Source organism: Salmo salar, chromosome ssa16 (genome assembly GCF_905237065.1).
Source record: "Salmo salar chromosome ssa16, Ssal_v3.1, whole genome shotgun sequence".
Taxonomy (NCBI): domain Eukaryota; kingdom Metazoa; phylum Chordata; class Actinopteri; order Salmoniformes; family Salmonidae; genus Salmo; species Salmo salar.
Window position 1 is genome coordinate 82,839,862 of NC_059457.1, and position 16,166 is coordinate 82,856,027.

Below are 16,166 nucleotides of genomic sequence, written 5' to 3' on the forward strand. Positions count from 1 at the left end.
AAGTTCACACAGTACTTTAACAACCGTTACATTTGCAAGAGCAAACAGTCCAGAGAGAACAAATGTGGTCGAGCGAGTAGAGGACGGATCCCAAGAGAGTGCACAGGCCAGTCGAGAGTCCAAATTAAACTTGAGAGCTTGCAAGTGTAACTTTGAGAGAGCAGAACGTCATTGTCACAGATCAAAACGAAAAATGTCTTAAACAGTACATATAGAACTGTAAGAGAAGAAACGTGATTTAAACGTGTAAAAAATTATATTTGAATACATTAAATTGTCCATCAGCAATAGTCACTTGTCATTGTCAAGTTTTCCCTCTCAATTTCTCAAATTGCTCTCTCTAATGTTTTAGCACCCTTGGGTTTTGGTTTGGATTTCAGGCTGATGTGAGCCGGGCTTAAAGGCATGTCACTTTCACTGGAGTGATGGACGAACTAACAAATTCCTGCCATTGACCAGTCCAGTGTTGTGATTGGCTATTAAGATCCTTCTGTTTAGCTAGTAAACTAGTGATGTCGGTTTGAGCAGTAAACTAGTGATGGGCATTCCGGAACTTTTCAGTGAGCCGGCTCGTTCGGCTCAGCTCACCAAAAAGATCCGGCTCTTTTGGCTCCCAAACGGCTATTTTTTTCAAGTCAAACAGTTTGCAATAGTTTGACTATGATTGGTGTTAAAACAATTATAATTAAATTATTAAATGAAATCATACTCTACCTTAACCACAATGTATTTAAAAATGCATTGGTTTGTTATGAAGAGAATGCTATTAAACATTTGCATTTAAAGTATAACTTTTTAATGTATATAAACAAAGTGCATATAAATGTGACAATTCAAAACGAATACAATCTGAACAACATAATAACAGAATATTGCACCATATCAAAGATAAATAAATAACAATGTGCAAAACTGCAGCATCCCACTTAAAACATGAAACTGGTCCCTCTTTTCTCTCTCTTCTTTATTGCCATGTTATAACCAGCAGCACACAGAAATGCTGACCATATTTTGCGTTTGAGAGATTTGATTTCAGAAATGCAAGCTGCCTCACTTGCGGGGCTAATGCGGTTTCTTCTCTCAGTAATTATTTGTCCCGTTTTCGAGAAGACCCTCTCAGAGGGAACGGATGTGGCCACTATGCAGATTCTCCCTGTCATGACTTTAGTTAAGCGTGGGTAGACAGAGGCCTTGTTCTTCCACCAGCTCAGAGGATCTGCAGATCTTTGGAGGGGCTCCTCCAAATAGGATTGGACCTCCATTATTGCATCTGCTGAGGGATTCCTTCATACTGCATCCCCAGTTACTCTCTCGTCAAACAGCATCCAAACAGCAGACGTTTGTGGCACTACTTCTGGTGCTTCTGCTCCATCTGATCCCTCTTCTTCCTGTTGCCCTGGTGCTTGAGCCAGCTGACTGCTGGGGCTGTCCCTCCATCTGATCCCTGTTCTTCCTGGTGCCCTGGTGCCTGAGCCAGCTGACTGCTGGGGCTGTCCCTCCATCTGCTCCCTCTTCTCCCTGTTGCCCTGGTGCTTGAGCCAGCTGACTGCTGGGGCTGTCCCTCCATCTGCTCCCTCTTCTTCCTGTTGCCCTGTTGCCTGAGCAGCTGACTGCTGGGGCTGTCCCTCCCTGCTGCTGAGGTTATTCTTTGAAGAGCCTCGTCAATTGCTCTGGCATCACTGAAGGCTAATTTCTTAAACCTGGGGTCAAGTGCAGCGGTTTCTGATAGCGCGTGATTATATTCCATTCTGTGGAACTTTCTGTCCATTGATGAACATAGGGTGTGCATCAACTCTGTCACATGTCCTGTGGTTACATTTGCTTCTCTCTGGCGGCTGGCTGTGATTCTCTGCAGACCCTTACACAGGAGTATCATTTTTGAGGCTGTCACATAGCTGAAAAGAGAGAACAGTAACTTATTAGTTCAGGTTCATGTTTTGTCTACTGATACTACATTCTCATCTACTGCTCATATACATATATAATACTGGATTAAATAATTATGTATTAATAACTGCTTACTGTACCTCTCTCCACTGATCTCCACAGTGACCTGCTCAAAGGGTTCCAGGACTCTGCAGACCTCCTCCACCACCTCCCATTCCTCTTGGGTCAGAGCATCAACAGGTGCATTGACAATGGCCAGGGTAGAGATGATGGCATCCTTTGACTCAAGAAACCGCTTCAACATATAAAAGGTTGAATTCCACCTTGTAGTGCAGTCTTGTTTAGGCCTCAGCTCAGGCATCCCCATCTGGCGTTGTGCAGACTTTAGCATTTCAGCACCTACTGTGCACCTGTGGAAGTATTCCACAGCTGCTTTCACTTTGTCCACAGTGGGCTTCATCACCTTCAGAGCATCTCTTACAATCATGTTGATTGTGTGGGCAGGACATGGATGATCGGTCTATTTAAAAATGTTCATGGCTTTGGTTATGTTAGCTGCATTGTCGCTAACACAACAGACCACTTTTCCATCTACTTGCAATTCTCTGGCCACTCTCAACAGTTCCTCTGCCAAGTTCTCTGAGGTGTGTGTCGCTGAACTCAAAGCAGTCCAGAAGACAGCTAGACATAAAAAATCTTCAATGAAGTGACATGTAACCGACATGTAAGAAGTGGTTACCATTGATGTCCAGCAGTCAGTGGTAAGGCAAACTGCAGTAGGTTTCCCGCACTGAAGCCTGTGTGCTCTCGTACAGTTGTGGAATCAGTGATTTTGAAAGGGTTTTCCTGCTTGGAATTGTGTACATTGGATTTAGGCTATTGCTATAATTTCTAAAACCTCTGTCCTCCACAATCGAAAATGGCTGGAAATCGATGGCAATCACTTTAGCCAATGCAATAGCAATTCGGCCTTGTTTTGCTACAGACATAGACTTTGGCATAAACTGGTCCATAGAAGACTGCGTTGCTGTGGGTGATGGAGTAGGCCTACCTGACTGATTGGATACATCTCCACGTGTGGAGGTGCTGGCTCCACCACTATCACTAGCAGGCCTGCTAGTTTCTCGAAGCTCCGCTACAGCTAGCTTCACAGTCGGGTGCACAGTTTGCATATGCCGGTGTAGGTTGTGCGTTTTGGCAAATTCTACACTGTGCTCTAACATTGTCTACATTATTAAAATGCATCCAAATGCTACTGTGCTTCCGACTCATTTTCCAGCTGTTGTTTTCACAGCTGTCCTTCTTCTCTCTCCTCGGCTGTTAGGTTTGTGACTGAGTGAGTTGGCTTGACTCTCCCTCACGCATCTTTGGTTCATTGGTTGACACTGCGTGTCTGATTGACAGGAACAACAGGTGAGGCTGTTAGTCTGAGCAGATAGTCAGAACGAATGTGTGCGCTTGAGTATTTAGGCATATATTATTTTATTTCTTTTTTCGTTCTTTGAATTAGTTAATTTTATTCATTTCAAATCTTTTGATTATTCCTTACTTAATTTTTTGATATTTAATAAATAGATTCGGCTCTTCTGATATGCGAGCCGGCTCCCAACATTCACCTACAAGAGCCGGCTCTTAGAGCCGACTCGTTCGCAAACGACCCATCACTATAGTAAACACTGAACGAGTTGGGAAACCACGCAGCTTGATGATAACCAAATGCATTGGGAAATACATTCTAATAGGTATACTATACCTTGAGTAGAATGGAATCTACTTGCTAAAGTTAGCTAGCTTATTACATGGTCCCGTGTGGCTCAGTTGGTAGAGCATGGTGTTTGCAACCCCAGGGTTGTGGGTTCGATTCCCATGGGGGGCCAGTATGGAAAAAAGAAATGTATTCATTCACTACTGTAAGTTGCTCTGGATAAGAGTGTCTGCTAAATGACGTAAATGTAATGTATTATTCTACTTGCTAAAGTTAGCTAGCTTATTACATGTTATATTCTACTTGCTAAAGTTAGCTAGTGTATTACTTGTTAGCTAGCAACATTTGTAAAATGAAAAGCAGACTGCCGGAGCCAATATTTGGGGTATTAAGCCCAAGGACACATACACAGCACATGGGGATTTTGAATTATATGAAGACACAAAGGGAAGAATCTGGAACCTGCTACCATTCATCTAGTACATAACCAGTCCCAAATAATAGAATGTAAACTGAGATATGATAAACCAGCTAAACTCAGGTTAACATGTCAGAATCAGCTTTAAAATTGACAAATACATTTGCATGTACAGGAATTTGACTGTGCCACAAACCGAATATACAGACAGACGGAAAGAATATACAGACCAAAAAATATATAGATGCAGAATTTGCACAGATCCACATACAGTATGTATATACTATGAACACTAAACTACATTATAAATTATGCATCTCAGAGATGCAAAGAGCAATGTGCAGTTCTGGGATGATAGTGCTGGGGGCATAGTCTGTGGATGAATAGCGCAGAGTGCATGGATGAGAGGATCATCTCGGACCAGGTGGTTGGTTTGTGAGGGCCACGGTGCGGGGGAAGAAACTTCAGGTGGCGAGAGGTTTTGGTCGTGATTGACCTGAACCATTTGCTAGAGGGGAGTCTTTGGAAGAGGGGGTGACAAGGGTGGAAGGGGTCGGCGATGATCTTTCCTGCACGCTTCCTTGCCCTGGAGTCTTGCAGGACCTCTATAGGCTCTGCCCTAATTTATGTGTTCTCTGTCACCTGAAGCTGCATGGAAGATGGTCCAGGTACAAAATGACAATGACCAAGGACTAGTCAGCCCTTCCCCCTCTGAGGGGCCAAAATATATCTCTGTTACAGTATCCAGAGGACTGACTATTGAATGGGACAGAATAATACTACAGTATCAAAGTTTGGTATCTATCTGAAACGTGTTCACGGAGGATAACTCTGATACTATCTATATGGATGTATTATCTCTGTGGTAACTTCTATCTGAACCTCAGAGGTTCTATTGTCCTCTGGAATTCTGTCTTATTTACATAGGTCTCATCCCCCACACAAACCTTTAAATACTGTGACATCCTGTGGAGATTGAGCCTGGGAGTGTTTAGGTTACTGTAAACGTGGTATCGTTTGATAGCACAATGGTGGATGGTTTTGGTTTGAAAGGTTACACCTTCAGATGTTATAAATGGAATTTAAAGCCTTAGTTCTCTTATTCTGTATTTCGTAGGTTTCTAGGCCTCTGGCCTAGTAAGCGTCTCTTTGTTCATGCTTTGTCCTGTAAATTAGCCTTAGGATCTACAGTTGAAGTCGGAAGTTTACATACACTTAGGTTGAGATTCTTCAAAGTAGCCACCCTTTGCCTTGATGACAGCTTTGCACACTCTTGGAAAAACCCTTGAATGAGTAGGCGTGTCCAAACTTTTGACTGGTACTGTATAGTATTACAATGGTTCCCTCTCTAGTTTTAGTCTTGCTCAACAGGAGAACAGGGACGTGAGTGTCTGTCGCCTCCACAGCAACATGCATGTAAAGAAACAGAAACTACAGTTCCACCAGGTGTCGCTGTGCTGCATTTGAAAAGGGACTTAGTCACAGCGTTATGAACGGATAGTGATGCAACATTTGAAGTAAAAATTTCAGAAAAGTGTCCCGTCTGATTACCTAAATATGTGATGCTTTATATTTGTGTAAGATCCTTGCATCACCTGATTGTGTGGAATTCTCTCCGTACTTTAGATTTTTTACCATTTGTTCTTTGTAACAGGCCTTATATAGTTCATATTCTGTACTGTAGACTACATCAATTGCTAAGAAATATGTATAATTTCACTATCTGTTGTTATGTACATTAGATAAGTGAGATGCAGCTGGAATCGTCCTCTGGTTGAGTGAGACAGGTTCACATGTATCAATGTCACCACAGTAACATAAGACCACACCAGCCAACCAGAATATGAGACAGGTACTTCCCAAGATATAATGAACATGTTTTGGATCTGATGTTCGGGTTAAAACACACCTTTTTACGCTAGGGGTTTCTATGGAAACTACACACATGCACACAATTTTGCACACACACACACACACACTGCAGTACACTACAGTGCCCCTGGAGAAGTTTGTCTCATCTGACCTGGGATTTTAAACCGGCAACCCTTTCACTAGATGACTCCTCGTACACATTACAACACCCTTTAAACAATCATAGGATATCAAAGTTTACAGTGATATCAGATAAGGAGTGTCTACTTTTGACTGCTCCTCCTTTTCTGGAATTGGATTCAGTACAACACTCAGTTACCACAGAGGCTGCTGAAAGTGGCCAGAGTACTGTAATAACCCTCCAGTCAGGATGGTTCCTCCTTCATTATTTTCTACAGTAACCCTCAGACCTTCTGTTGGGCCACTCCCCCTGAGACACCCTCAGATAGTGGGGTCACAGCCAGAGATCAGCCATTATTGACGGTGACCCTGGAGTTGGCTCTGGGATTCGAACCAGCAACTTTTCGGTTATTGGCCCAATGCCCTTAACTGCTAGGCTACCTGCCACCCTTAGGCTACTCCCAGCTAGAATGTAACAGAACGATGGGATTAATACACGTCTATAATTTAATATGCATGCTGTTTATGTAATACAATGTACCATTACAATTAGAAACAAATGATTATAATAAAAACAAATTACGTAAAAATCAAACCGTTATACTCAGTGGTGGAAAAAGTATTTTACACCACTGGATATACTAAAGGTTAACATCACTTTCAATTTTTTTTAAATCACATAACTAAAACACTTTCAGTTTCACTTGTGTAATGCAACTCGTGTCTTCTACCCACTGGGGCAGTGGACTTCCCCCTTTTGATATGACATTCAGACACAGTCAGTCACTACACATCTCCCAGGAAGAGGAAATCCCACAACCCCTAACACCAGACTAACAATGGAGACCAGCAACCACCAGGAGAAGAATCTGGTAACTTCCTGCTGACACAATTACCAGAACAGCACTTAATGTGAGAAGCATGTTGTGAAAACTCTAAACCCCTATCACACACATACTACTGTAATATATTTAAAATGTCTCACTCATAAAATGTTCACCTTATTCCCATAACACAGAGTCATCATTTCCCACATTGTAATTATTTTTATGTAGATTGACTGAAATGTACTGTTCATCAAGTGTAGGCCTATGTATACTGAACAAAAATATAAAAAACGCAACACGTAAAGTGTTGGTCCCATGTTTAATAAGCTGAAATAAAAAATCCCAGAAGTTTCCAATACGCACAAAAAAACGTATTTCTCTCCAATTTTGTGCACAAATTTGTTTACATCCCTGTTAGTGAGCATTACTCCTTTGCCAAGATAATCCATCCACCTGACAGGTGTGGCATAACAAGAAGCTGATTAAACAGCATGATCATTACACAGGTGCACCTTGTGCTAGCGAAAATAAAAGGCCACTAAAATGTGCAGTTGTGTCACACAACACAATGTCACATGTCTCAAATTGAGCGAGTGTGCAATTGACATGGTGACTGCAGGAATGTCCATCAGAACGGTTGCCAGAGAATTGAATGTTATTTTCTCTACCATAAGCCGCCTCCAGCGTCATTTTGAGAATTTGGCAGTTCGTCTAACCGGCCTCACAACCGCAGACCACGTGTAACCACTCCAGCCCAGGACCTCCACATTCAGTTTCTTCACCTGAGGGATCGTTTGAGACCAGCCATCCGGATAGCTGATGAAACAGAGGAGTATTTCTGTCTGTAATAAAGCCCTTATGTGGGGAAAAACTCATTCTGATTGGCATGGGCCTGGCTGCCATTGGGTGGGTTTATGCCCTCCCAGGCCCACCCATGGCTGCACCCCTGCCCAGTCAATCCATAGATTAGGGCCTAATACATTTACTTCAATTGACTGATTCCCTTATATTAACTGAAACACAGTAAAATAATTAAATTGTTGCATGTTGAGTTTATTTCTGTTGGGTATAGTTTCTGGGGGTGCAGCATAAGCAGCCAATTTGTTTGGAACTATCTGTAGTTGTAGTAGCCAGTTGATGCCTTTGATGTGATGGCCTCTAAATTGGAGTTTACGTCAACAAACTATAGCTAAATAGATTTCCCATTTCATTTTTTTTTGCTATGACGTCATTAAGGTTCAGCCTAACGTGAACCACAAAAAATACAAGAACTAACAGTTCCTTCTTCCTTGTCATGTATTTTACAGTAGATGTCACGTTGTAATTGGCTACGGCCGGGAACCACTGGGGAACTAGGCTACTCTCTAGGCTTCCCGCATCAACAATTTAAGGGCTTTCCAAAAGCATTCTTCCACTTTCGGTGAATCTGACTCACTTCACGTGCAACTAACGAAGCAATATGTTATATGGTACAACGTGAGAAACCATGAGCTTCAGTCAACATTCACCAGCTGAGAATGAAGACTTTTCTCATTCTCTTATGCCTGCACTCTGAAGGTAAATTGTTTTCCATGGCTTCTGACTAGGGGTTGATTCTGCTCATATAAGATAATATAGGTTAGGTTAGCAACATTTACCAAGTTTGACAGGTAATTGATTATATTGTATGTAGGCTAAACTTTATTCATTTACCTGTAAACTTGCCTTCTTCACTTTCTAGCAGTCTCTGTCAACGTCGTAGCTAGAGGAGACACCAGGGTTGACTTCAATGCCGACGCATCATATACCTGCACCCATGCGGACTCGACAGGTGTGCTGCAAGTCACCTGGCAGAGGCTGTTCAAAGACGACTCGGTGGAGAATCTGGCCACATACAGCAAGCGGTTTGGAGCTCAAATCATAGACCCGCACCGAGGCAAGGTGGTTTTCACGGAGGCATCTCTCAACTCGACGTCTATTACCGTGAAGAATGTAACATGGGCGGACGAAGCCTGCTATATTTGTTCCTTCAATGTTTACCCGAGTGGTTCAATACGCAAGCAGACGTGTCTTACCGTTCAAGGTATTTAATGCACTGAATAATAACAGTTTTAGGACTTACCTCTATTGTTCTCTATTCAGTTCAAGTTATATTTTAATGTTAGTGATATTGTAACTCAAAATAATAATCGTAAATCAGCACAGGTACAAGCACACCTAGTCAACTAATTATCCAGCCCTGGATTAGACCTAGTTGAATCAGATGTGCTGGTACTGGAATAGAAGTGAAAGTCACTTGGGGTTTCCTCTTATCGAGTATTCATAAAGACTTCATAAGCAATACCTTCACTACATTCGGAAAGTATTCAGACCCCTTGACTTTTTGCACATTTTGTTAAGTTACAGCCTAAAATTGATTTTTTTTTAAATAAAGATTTGCAAAAATGTCTAAACATGTTTTTGCTTTGTCATTATGGGGTATTGTGTGTAGATTGATGAGGAATTTGTATTTATTTATTTAATCAATTTTAGAATAAGTCTGTAACGTAACTGAATATGGAAAAAGGGAAGCGGTCTGAATACTTTACGAATGTACTGTTGATGCTTCACTAATACAGTTTTGAGCAAAACCATTAATACAGGTAATATAAAAGGTCCTTACATCTGGTGCTTCGCCAAATATAGAATAATCCTTTTCACCCTTTACAGCAGGACATTTGCTAAGGCATGATATCTGAATAATACAGTATGGGCGGTGTAAAGGTTTATTAGGGGTTTTATTAGGAGAATAGAAACACTATGCTTTAGAACACCAGCTAACTGCAACTATAAATCACCATATTGGCATTGTTACATCACTGGCAGGATTAAAAAAAATGTCTGAATCCCAAAACTTTCAGAAAGGTCATGAACTCTGCATGCATTAATAAGGAAAATTGGCTAGTGTCAAACCATATATGAAAACATGATACATATTTTTTTAAGCTCTTCTTAATTGATCTGTCTGGTAAAATAAAGGTAAAATAAGTAATATAAATAAAATCAATATGATCTAATATTCCCTGTTTCATCTATTCAAAGGTGTATCTGAAGTGAGAGCCACAATGCAAAAAGTCCCCAGCACTGAATCTAAAGCAGACATGGAAGTTGTGGTCAGCTGCTCTGCCACGGGTAAACCAGCACCTTGGATCCAATGGAACATTTCTGCAGCAGTACCGATAAAGACACCTAACAACTGGACTGTCATTAACAAAGACCAAACTGTCACAGCCATTAGCAACATCACCCTCCAACTGTTGCCAGGCTCAGGTGGATACGTGGACTGTATCGTAAACAATGGGATGAGGACACAGAGACACGAGCGGGTCCCGCTTCCTATTCTCCCTGGAGAGAGTGGAGAGAGGGAGGTTGAAGAAGGTACGTAATGTTGACCTATTATATAATTCTAAACCGTACTCTTTTAGCGTGTCAGTACACAATGGTCCAACTTGAAAACATTGTGAAAACAACATCATCCCTAGCCTTATAAATAGTTTGCCAAATTCATGATGTTAATAGTAAACATTTACATTTAGATACATTAATTTGGCGTTCTATTTAACAGGCTACATCATCCCCAGGGGCATGTTGTGATAGCCTTGTGACCAGCATCATCGTGCAATAGTGCAACATTCTGTTTCCTGAGAACAGAACGCAGCGATTTCAGGCTGGTTCCAAGAGGCTAATGTTGTGATGCTATTAGTGCTGTTAGTAATCTTATCTCACCTGTTGGGTTTAATGTTGACTATCATGGTAAAGCATCACGAGTCACTCCCTTTTAAAATCACACTGTAGTCAAGTGCTGTGTTGAGTTCTGGGTAGTTTCCAGATCCTCAGGGAAGCTACATGATGGATGATATGATTGGATAGATGGGACAGAACATGATGTCAACATGTTATTCAAACTGAATGCATTAAAAAGGAAGGATGTAAAATAACTCGTCTTTCTCTTCTGAGTAAATGCTGTCTCTCCAAACACATGCTCACTGGAATTTCATGTTTCACCTTCCAGATGACAAGAGGACATCCCCGTGGGCTGTTGCCATTCCAGTATTCCTAATCATTTCCCTTTTAGTCATCTTTGGCTGTGTCGAGCTTCAAAAGAAAAAAGGTGAGTCCGTACAAGATTATCTGTAATATGTAATATCTTTATTTTAATATTGTTAGTAAGACAAATGGAATGAATTGAGTCATCAACTCTATATATGGTTCTGACTTTTATCAAATAAACTGTGAGCAGCGTATGTCTTGGAGCTCAGGAATGTTTATGGAGAACGTCCTTTTAGATTCACTGTAGTACAGTATAGTAACCTTCACATTCTATCTGGCAGGTTGCAGGCAAGCAGTGTTGACAACCACAGCAGACGAGCAGGACCCTCTTAGGAGCATTGTGTAAACATCTGTCTGTTGTTGCTGACCGTGCTTATATGCACTGTAGCTGACAGCTGTTTTTGTTGAGGACTGGAGCACCTGTTGTTACTGAGCCTGGATGTTGAACCTTGTTGAGTCATTCTTACGCAGTCATAAATAAGCTAATTATCACATGCATTATACAAGCCATGATATGGTTAATGCTGTTTAGAGGTATTCGAAATGGCATTTTAGGTTTCAGAGATTGATGGCCTCTTGTAGGTGAGTGTTCTGATATGAGGTAGGTTACCTGTTGCCTGGCTACCCAAACTCCTTGCCAAACGTTACGCCACGCCCAAGGACGTTAGTTTCTTCTTCGCAGTGATTCTGGATTTGAGTACCTACCCAACCTTTCACCGAATGTCAACACATTCTGGGCCATCTGATTTGTCCGGTAACGATGGGTTGAGTCAGAGCTAGAACACACGTGGGTAAAACAGCAGTTTGAAAATTCATCATTGGCTTTTACTCTGATTGGTTAGAGACAATCCAATCGCTGAAGACATTGTTTGTACAACGCCCGTCATGCCCCTCGTCACCTCCAACAACTTCAATAATAACCCTAACCCTATTCAGACTAAAGTATGTAGTGAACGACAAAGCAGCAGGAAGAATGTAGTTTGAGTCGTCAGGCTAGGTTACCTCATCTATTAGGACAGCACCACCTACTGTTTGAATGTACTTTATTATAACATACACCAAGTAGAATAGATGTATCTATTTATTTTATCTTCTAAATAACCTAGTCATTTATTTCAACCCATTTCAATATGATGGCACTTTTGTTCAAGTTAAGTTTACAGTGTATTGTTATTATAAATCTATGGACCTACAGGTAGTTTTGTTTTTCTTCATGTTATGTTAGTGTAATGTGTGAATGTATTTGAGCTCTTAGAATGTAATGATGATAATGTTTGCTCTTTGATTGTTTGATATACCCTCATGTTTGAGTTCCTATTGTTATTTATTTTAATCATGGATGTTGCTTGTTGTGTTTGACCCCACTTGATTTGACACTGTTTATAAATCAGGCTATTATTCTCGCTTGATCTGTACAATGTTTTCAGTTGATTAAGATTCAAAAACATTCTTTAAATGGATTTATGGATTATGTTACCCTTTTTTGATATTAAACTATTCGCTGTATTTAAAAAAAAAAATGCCCATTGTCACCTTGTTTACAGTAACATCACCATTTAAAATCAGGGAAAGGTTCTTATAGCTCTGTTTACAGTAATATCACGACTTAAAATCAGGGGTAGGTTCTTACAGCTCTGTTTACATTAACATCACCATTTAAGATCTGGAGTAGGTTATTATAGCTCCTCCTTGTTTACAGTAATATCACCATTTAAAATCATCGATAGGTTGTTATAGCTCCTCCTTGTTTACAGTAATATCACCATATCAGGGGTAGGTTGTTATAGCTCCTCCTTGTTTACAGTAATATCACCATATCAGGGGTAGGTTATAGCTCCTCCTTGTTTACAGTAATATCACCATTTAAAATCATCGATAGGTTGTTATAGCACTGTTTATAGTAACATCACCATTTTAAATGAGGGGTAGGTTGTTATAGCTCCTCCTTGTTTACAGTAATATCACCATATCGGGTAGGTTGTTATAGCTCCTCCTTGTTTACAGTAATATCACCATTTAAAATCATTTATAGGTTGTTATAGCACAGTTTATAGTAGCATCACCATTTTAAATAAGGGGTAGGTTGTTATAGCTCCTCCTTGTTTACAGTAATATCACCATATCAGGGGTAGGTTATAGCTCCTCCTTGTTTACAGTAATATCACCATTTAAAATCAGGGGTAGGTTGTTGTAGCTCCTCCTTGTTTACTGTAATATCACCATATCAGGGGTAGGTTGTTATAGCTCCTCCTTGTTTACAGTAATATCACCCTTTAAAATCAGGGGTAGGTTGTTATAGCTCCTCCTTGTTTACAGTAATATCACCATTTAAAATCAGGGGTAGGTTGTTATAGCTCCTCCTTGTTTACAGTAATATCACCATTTAAAATCGGGTAGGTTGTTATAGCTCCTCCTTGTTTACAGTAATATCACCATTTAAAATCAGGGGTAGGTTGTTATAGCTCCTCCTTGTTTACAGTAATATCACCATTTAAAATCGGGTAGGTTGTTATAGCTCCTCCTTGTTTACAGTAATATCACCATTTAAAATAAGGGGTAGGTTGTTATAGCTCCTCCTTGTTTACAGTAATATCACCATATCAGGGGTACATTTACATTTAAGTCATTTAGCAGACGCTCTTATCCAGAGCGACTTACAAATTGGTGCATTCACCTTATGATATCCAGTGGAACAACCACTTTACAATAGTGCATCTAAATCTTTTAAGGGGGGGGGATTAGAAGGATTACTTTATCCTATCCTAGGTATTCCTTAAAGAGGTGGGGTTTCAGGTGTCTCCGGAAGGTGGTGATTGACTCCGCTGTCCTGGCGTCGTGAGGGAGCTTGTTCCACCATAGGGGTGCCAGAGCAGCGAACAGTTTTGACTGGGCTGAGCGGGAACTGTGCTTCCTCAGAGGTAGGGAGGCGAGCAGGCCAGAGGTGGATGAACGCAGTGCCCTTGTTTGGGTGTAGGGCCTGATCAGAGCCTGAAGGTACGGAGGTGCCGTTCCCCTCACAGCTCCGTAGGCAAGCACCATGGTCTTGTAGCGGATGCGAGCTTCAACTGGAAGCCAGTGGAGAGAGCGGAGGAGCGGGGTGACGTGAGAGAACTTGGGAAGGTTGAACACCAGACGGGCTGCGGCGTTCTGGATGAGTTGTAGGGGTTTAATGGCACAGGCAGGGAGCCACGCCAACAGCGAGTTGCAGTAATCCAGACGGGAGATGACAAGTGCCTGGATTAGGACCTGCGCCTCTTCCTTTGTGAGGCAGGGTCGTACTCTGCGAATGTTGTAGAGCATGAACCTATAGGATCGGGTCACCGCCTTGATGTTAGTGGAGAACGACAGGGGGTTGTACAGGGTCACGGCAAGGTTCTTAGCACTCTGGGAGGAGGACACAATGGAGTTGTCAACCGTGATGGCGAGATCATGGAACGGGCAGTCCTTCCCCGGGAGGAAGAGCAGTTCCGTCTTGCCGAGGTTCAGCTTGAGGTGGTGATCCGTTATCCACACTGATATGTCTGCCAGACATGCAGAGATGCGATTCGCCACTTGGTTATCAGAAGGGGGAAAGGAGAAGATTAATTGTGTGTCGTCTGCATAGCAATGATAGGAGAGACCATGTGAGGACATGACAGAGCCAAGTGACTTGGTGTATAGCGAGAATAGGAGAGGGCCTAGAACAGAGCCCTGGGGGACACCAGTGGTGAGAGCACGTGGTGCGGAGACAGATTCTCGCCACTCCACCTGGTAGGAGCGACCTGTCAGGTAGGACGCAATCCAAGCGTGGGCCGCGCCGGAGATGCCCAACTCGGAGAGGGTGGAGAGGAGGATCTGATGGTTCACAGTATCAAAGGCAGCAGATAGGTCTAGAAGGATGAGAGCAGAGGAGAGAGAGTTAGCTTTAGCAGTGCGGAGAGCCTCCGTGACACAGAGAAGAGCAGTCTCAGTTGAATGCCCAGTCTTGAAACCTGACTGATTAGGATCGAGAAGGTCATTCTGAGAGAGATAGCAGGAGAGCTGGCCAAATTACTTACTGTAATAGTGCCAAGTCATAGTCAACCAACTTACTTACTGTAATAGTGCCAAGTCATAGTCAACCAACTTACTTACTGTAATAGTGCCAAGTCATAGTCAACCTACTTACTTACTGTAATAGTGCCAAGTCATAGTCAACCTACTTACTTACTGTAATAGTGCCAAGTCATAGTCAACCTATTTACTTACTGTAATAGTGCCAAGTCAGTTAACCTATTTACTTATTGTTATAGTGATAAAGTGATAGTCAACCTATTTACTTACCTTCTTATGCTTTACCTGTGAATCATTCCATTATTCTGGTCACTTTCAATCTCTTTCATCACAGGTGCAGTGATTGGTTCATTGTGTCTCTGCTGTATGCTGTGGAGCCGTGGCAGTGTTGTGGTGCAAAGGGAGAAATTACAATGTTATTTATAACATGTCATGTTGTTTACCCAAATTTACCCCCATAAACTCTCAATCTTTAGCTGGGTCACTGTGGTGGAAGATCAGGTTTTTATTCAGATATCTGAGAGAAAGTACAGTTTTACTGTGACATTGATTGACAAACTTACATGTGATTTTTCCCAAAAACCATTAATGCTGTTATTCTGGAATATGTGCTGTGCCTTCCAGTGGAATATGAGATTTGACTGCTTTCAGATTACTTTATCAAATGTTCTCTTTTTTGATGCACAGAGCCTGATAACCCTGAAATCAGGAGGACTCTCGCAACTAGATTCATTATGATTATATTACTTAAATAATATGTATGTGGACAAAACATTATACAGTATTAGAATGTTTTTGGCTGGTTGCAAAAACAATGTATTTGCAGATATTCTTTGTGAAGGTTCGTCGCAAATTCAAACATTTTTCCCAAACAACAATATGTTCCACAATGACTGTAGTCCCATTGGCAGCTTTTGCATTAAACCTTTATGGTTCACTGTACAGACACACTATTCCCACAAAGATCTCTGAATTGACCAAATTGAAATGTGATGATATATTTATCTTTCTTTGTTGTTTCTCAGAAACTACTTCTTCTCTCGAGCTGATCTTCTTCTCTGAGTGGGAGATCTCCCAGCATGCTGTGCTCCACTTCACCGGTGGGTAGAGAGCTACAGCTCTGATATGAGAGACTAGCAACTGCCCTTATCTCTGTGGGAGGAACTCCCAACACAAAATTGGCCAACAAGGTTGCTTGTTAATTTTTTACCTAAAACAACAGAGCGTGTTAGTATTT

General features: G+C 41.5%; 2 protein-coding genes across 3 annotated transcripts in view; one reads left to right on the forward strand and one right to left on the reverse strand.

The window, feature by feature from the left end:
- The window catches only part of LOC106574974 (nectin-4), a 215,464-nt gene that overhangs the window by 9,796 nt on the left and 189,502 nt on the right, over window positions 1-16,166 (reverse strand). The gene's annotated exons all lie outside the window — the stretch shown is intronic.
- Window positions 8,147-12,409, forward strand: LOC123727901 (OX-2 membrane glycoprotein). Its single transcript, XM_045698200.1, has 5 exons — window positions 8,147-8,386; window positions 8,550-8,891; window positions 9,890-10,225; window positions 10,860-10,958; window positions 11,179-12,409. Exons 1-5 carry the CDS (start codon window positions 8,347-8,349, stop codon window positions 11,241-11,243), a joined length of 882 nt encoding a protein of 293 aa, XP_045554156.1. The 5' UTR covers window positions 8,147-8,346; the 3' UTR covers window positions 11,244-12,409.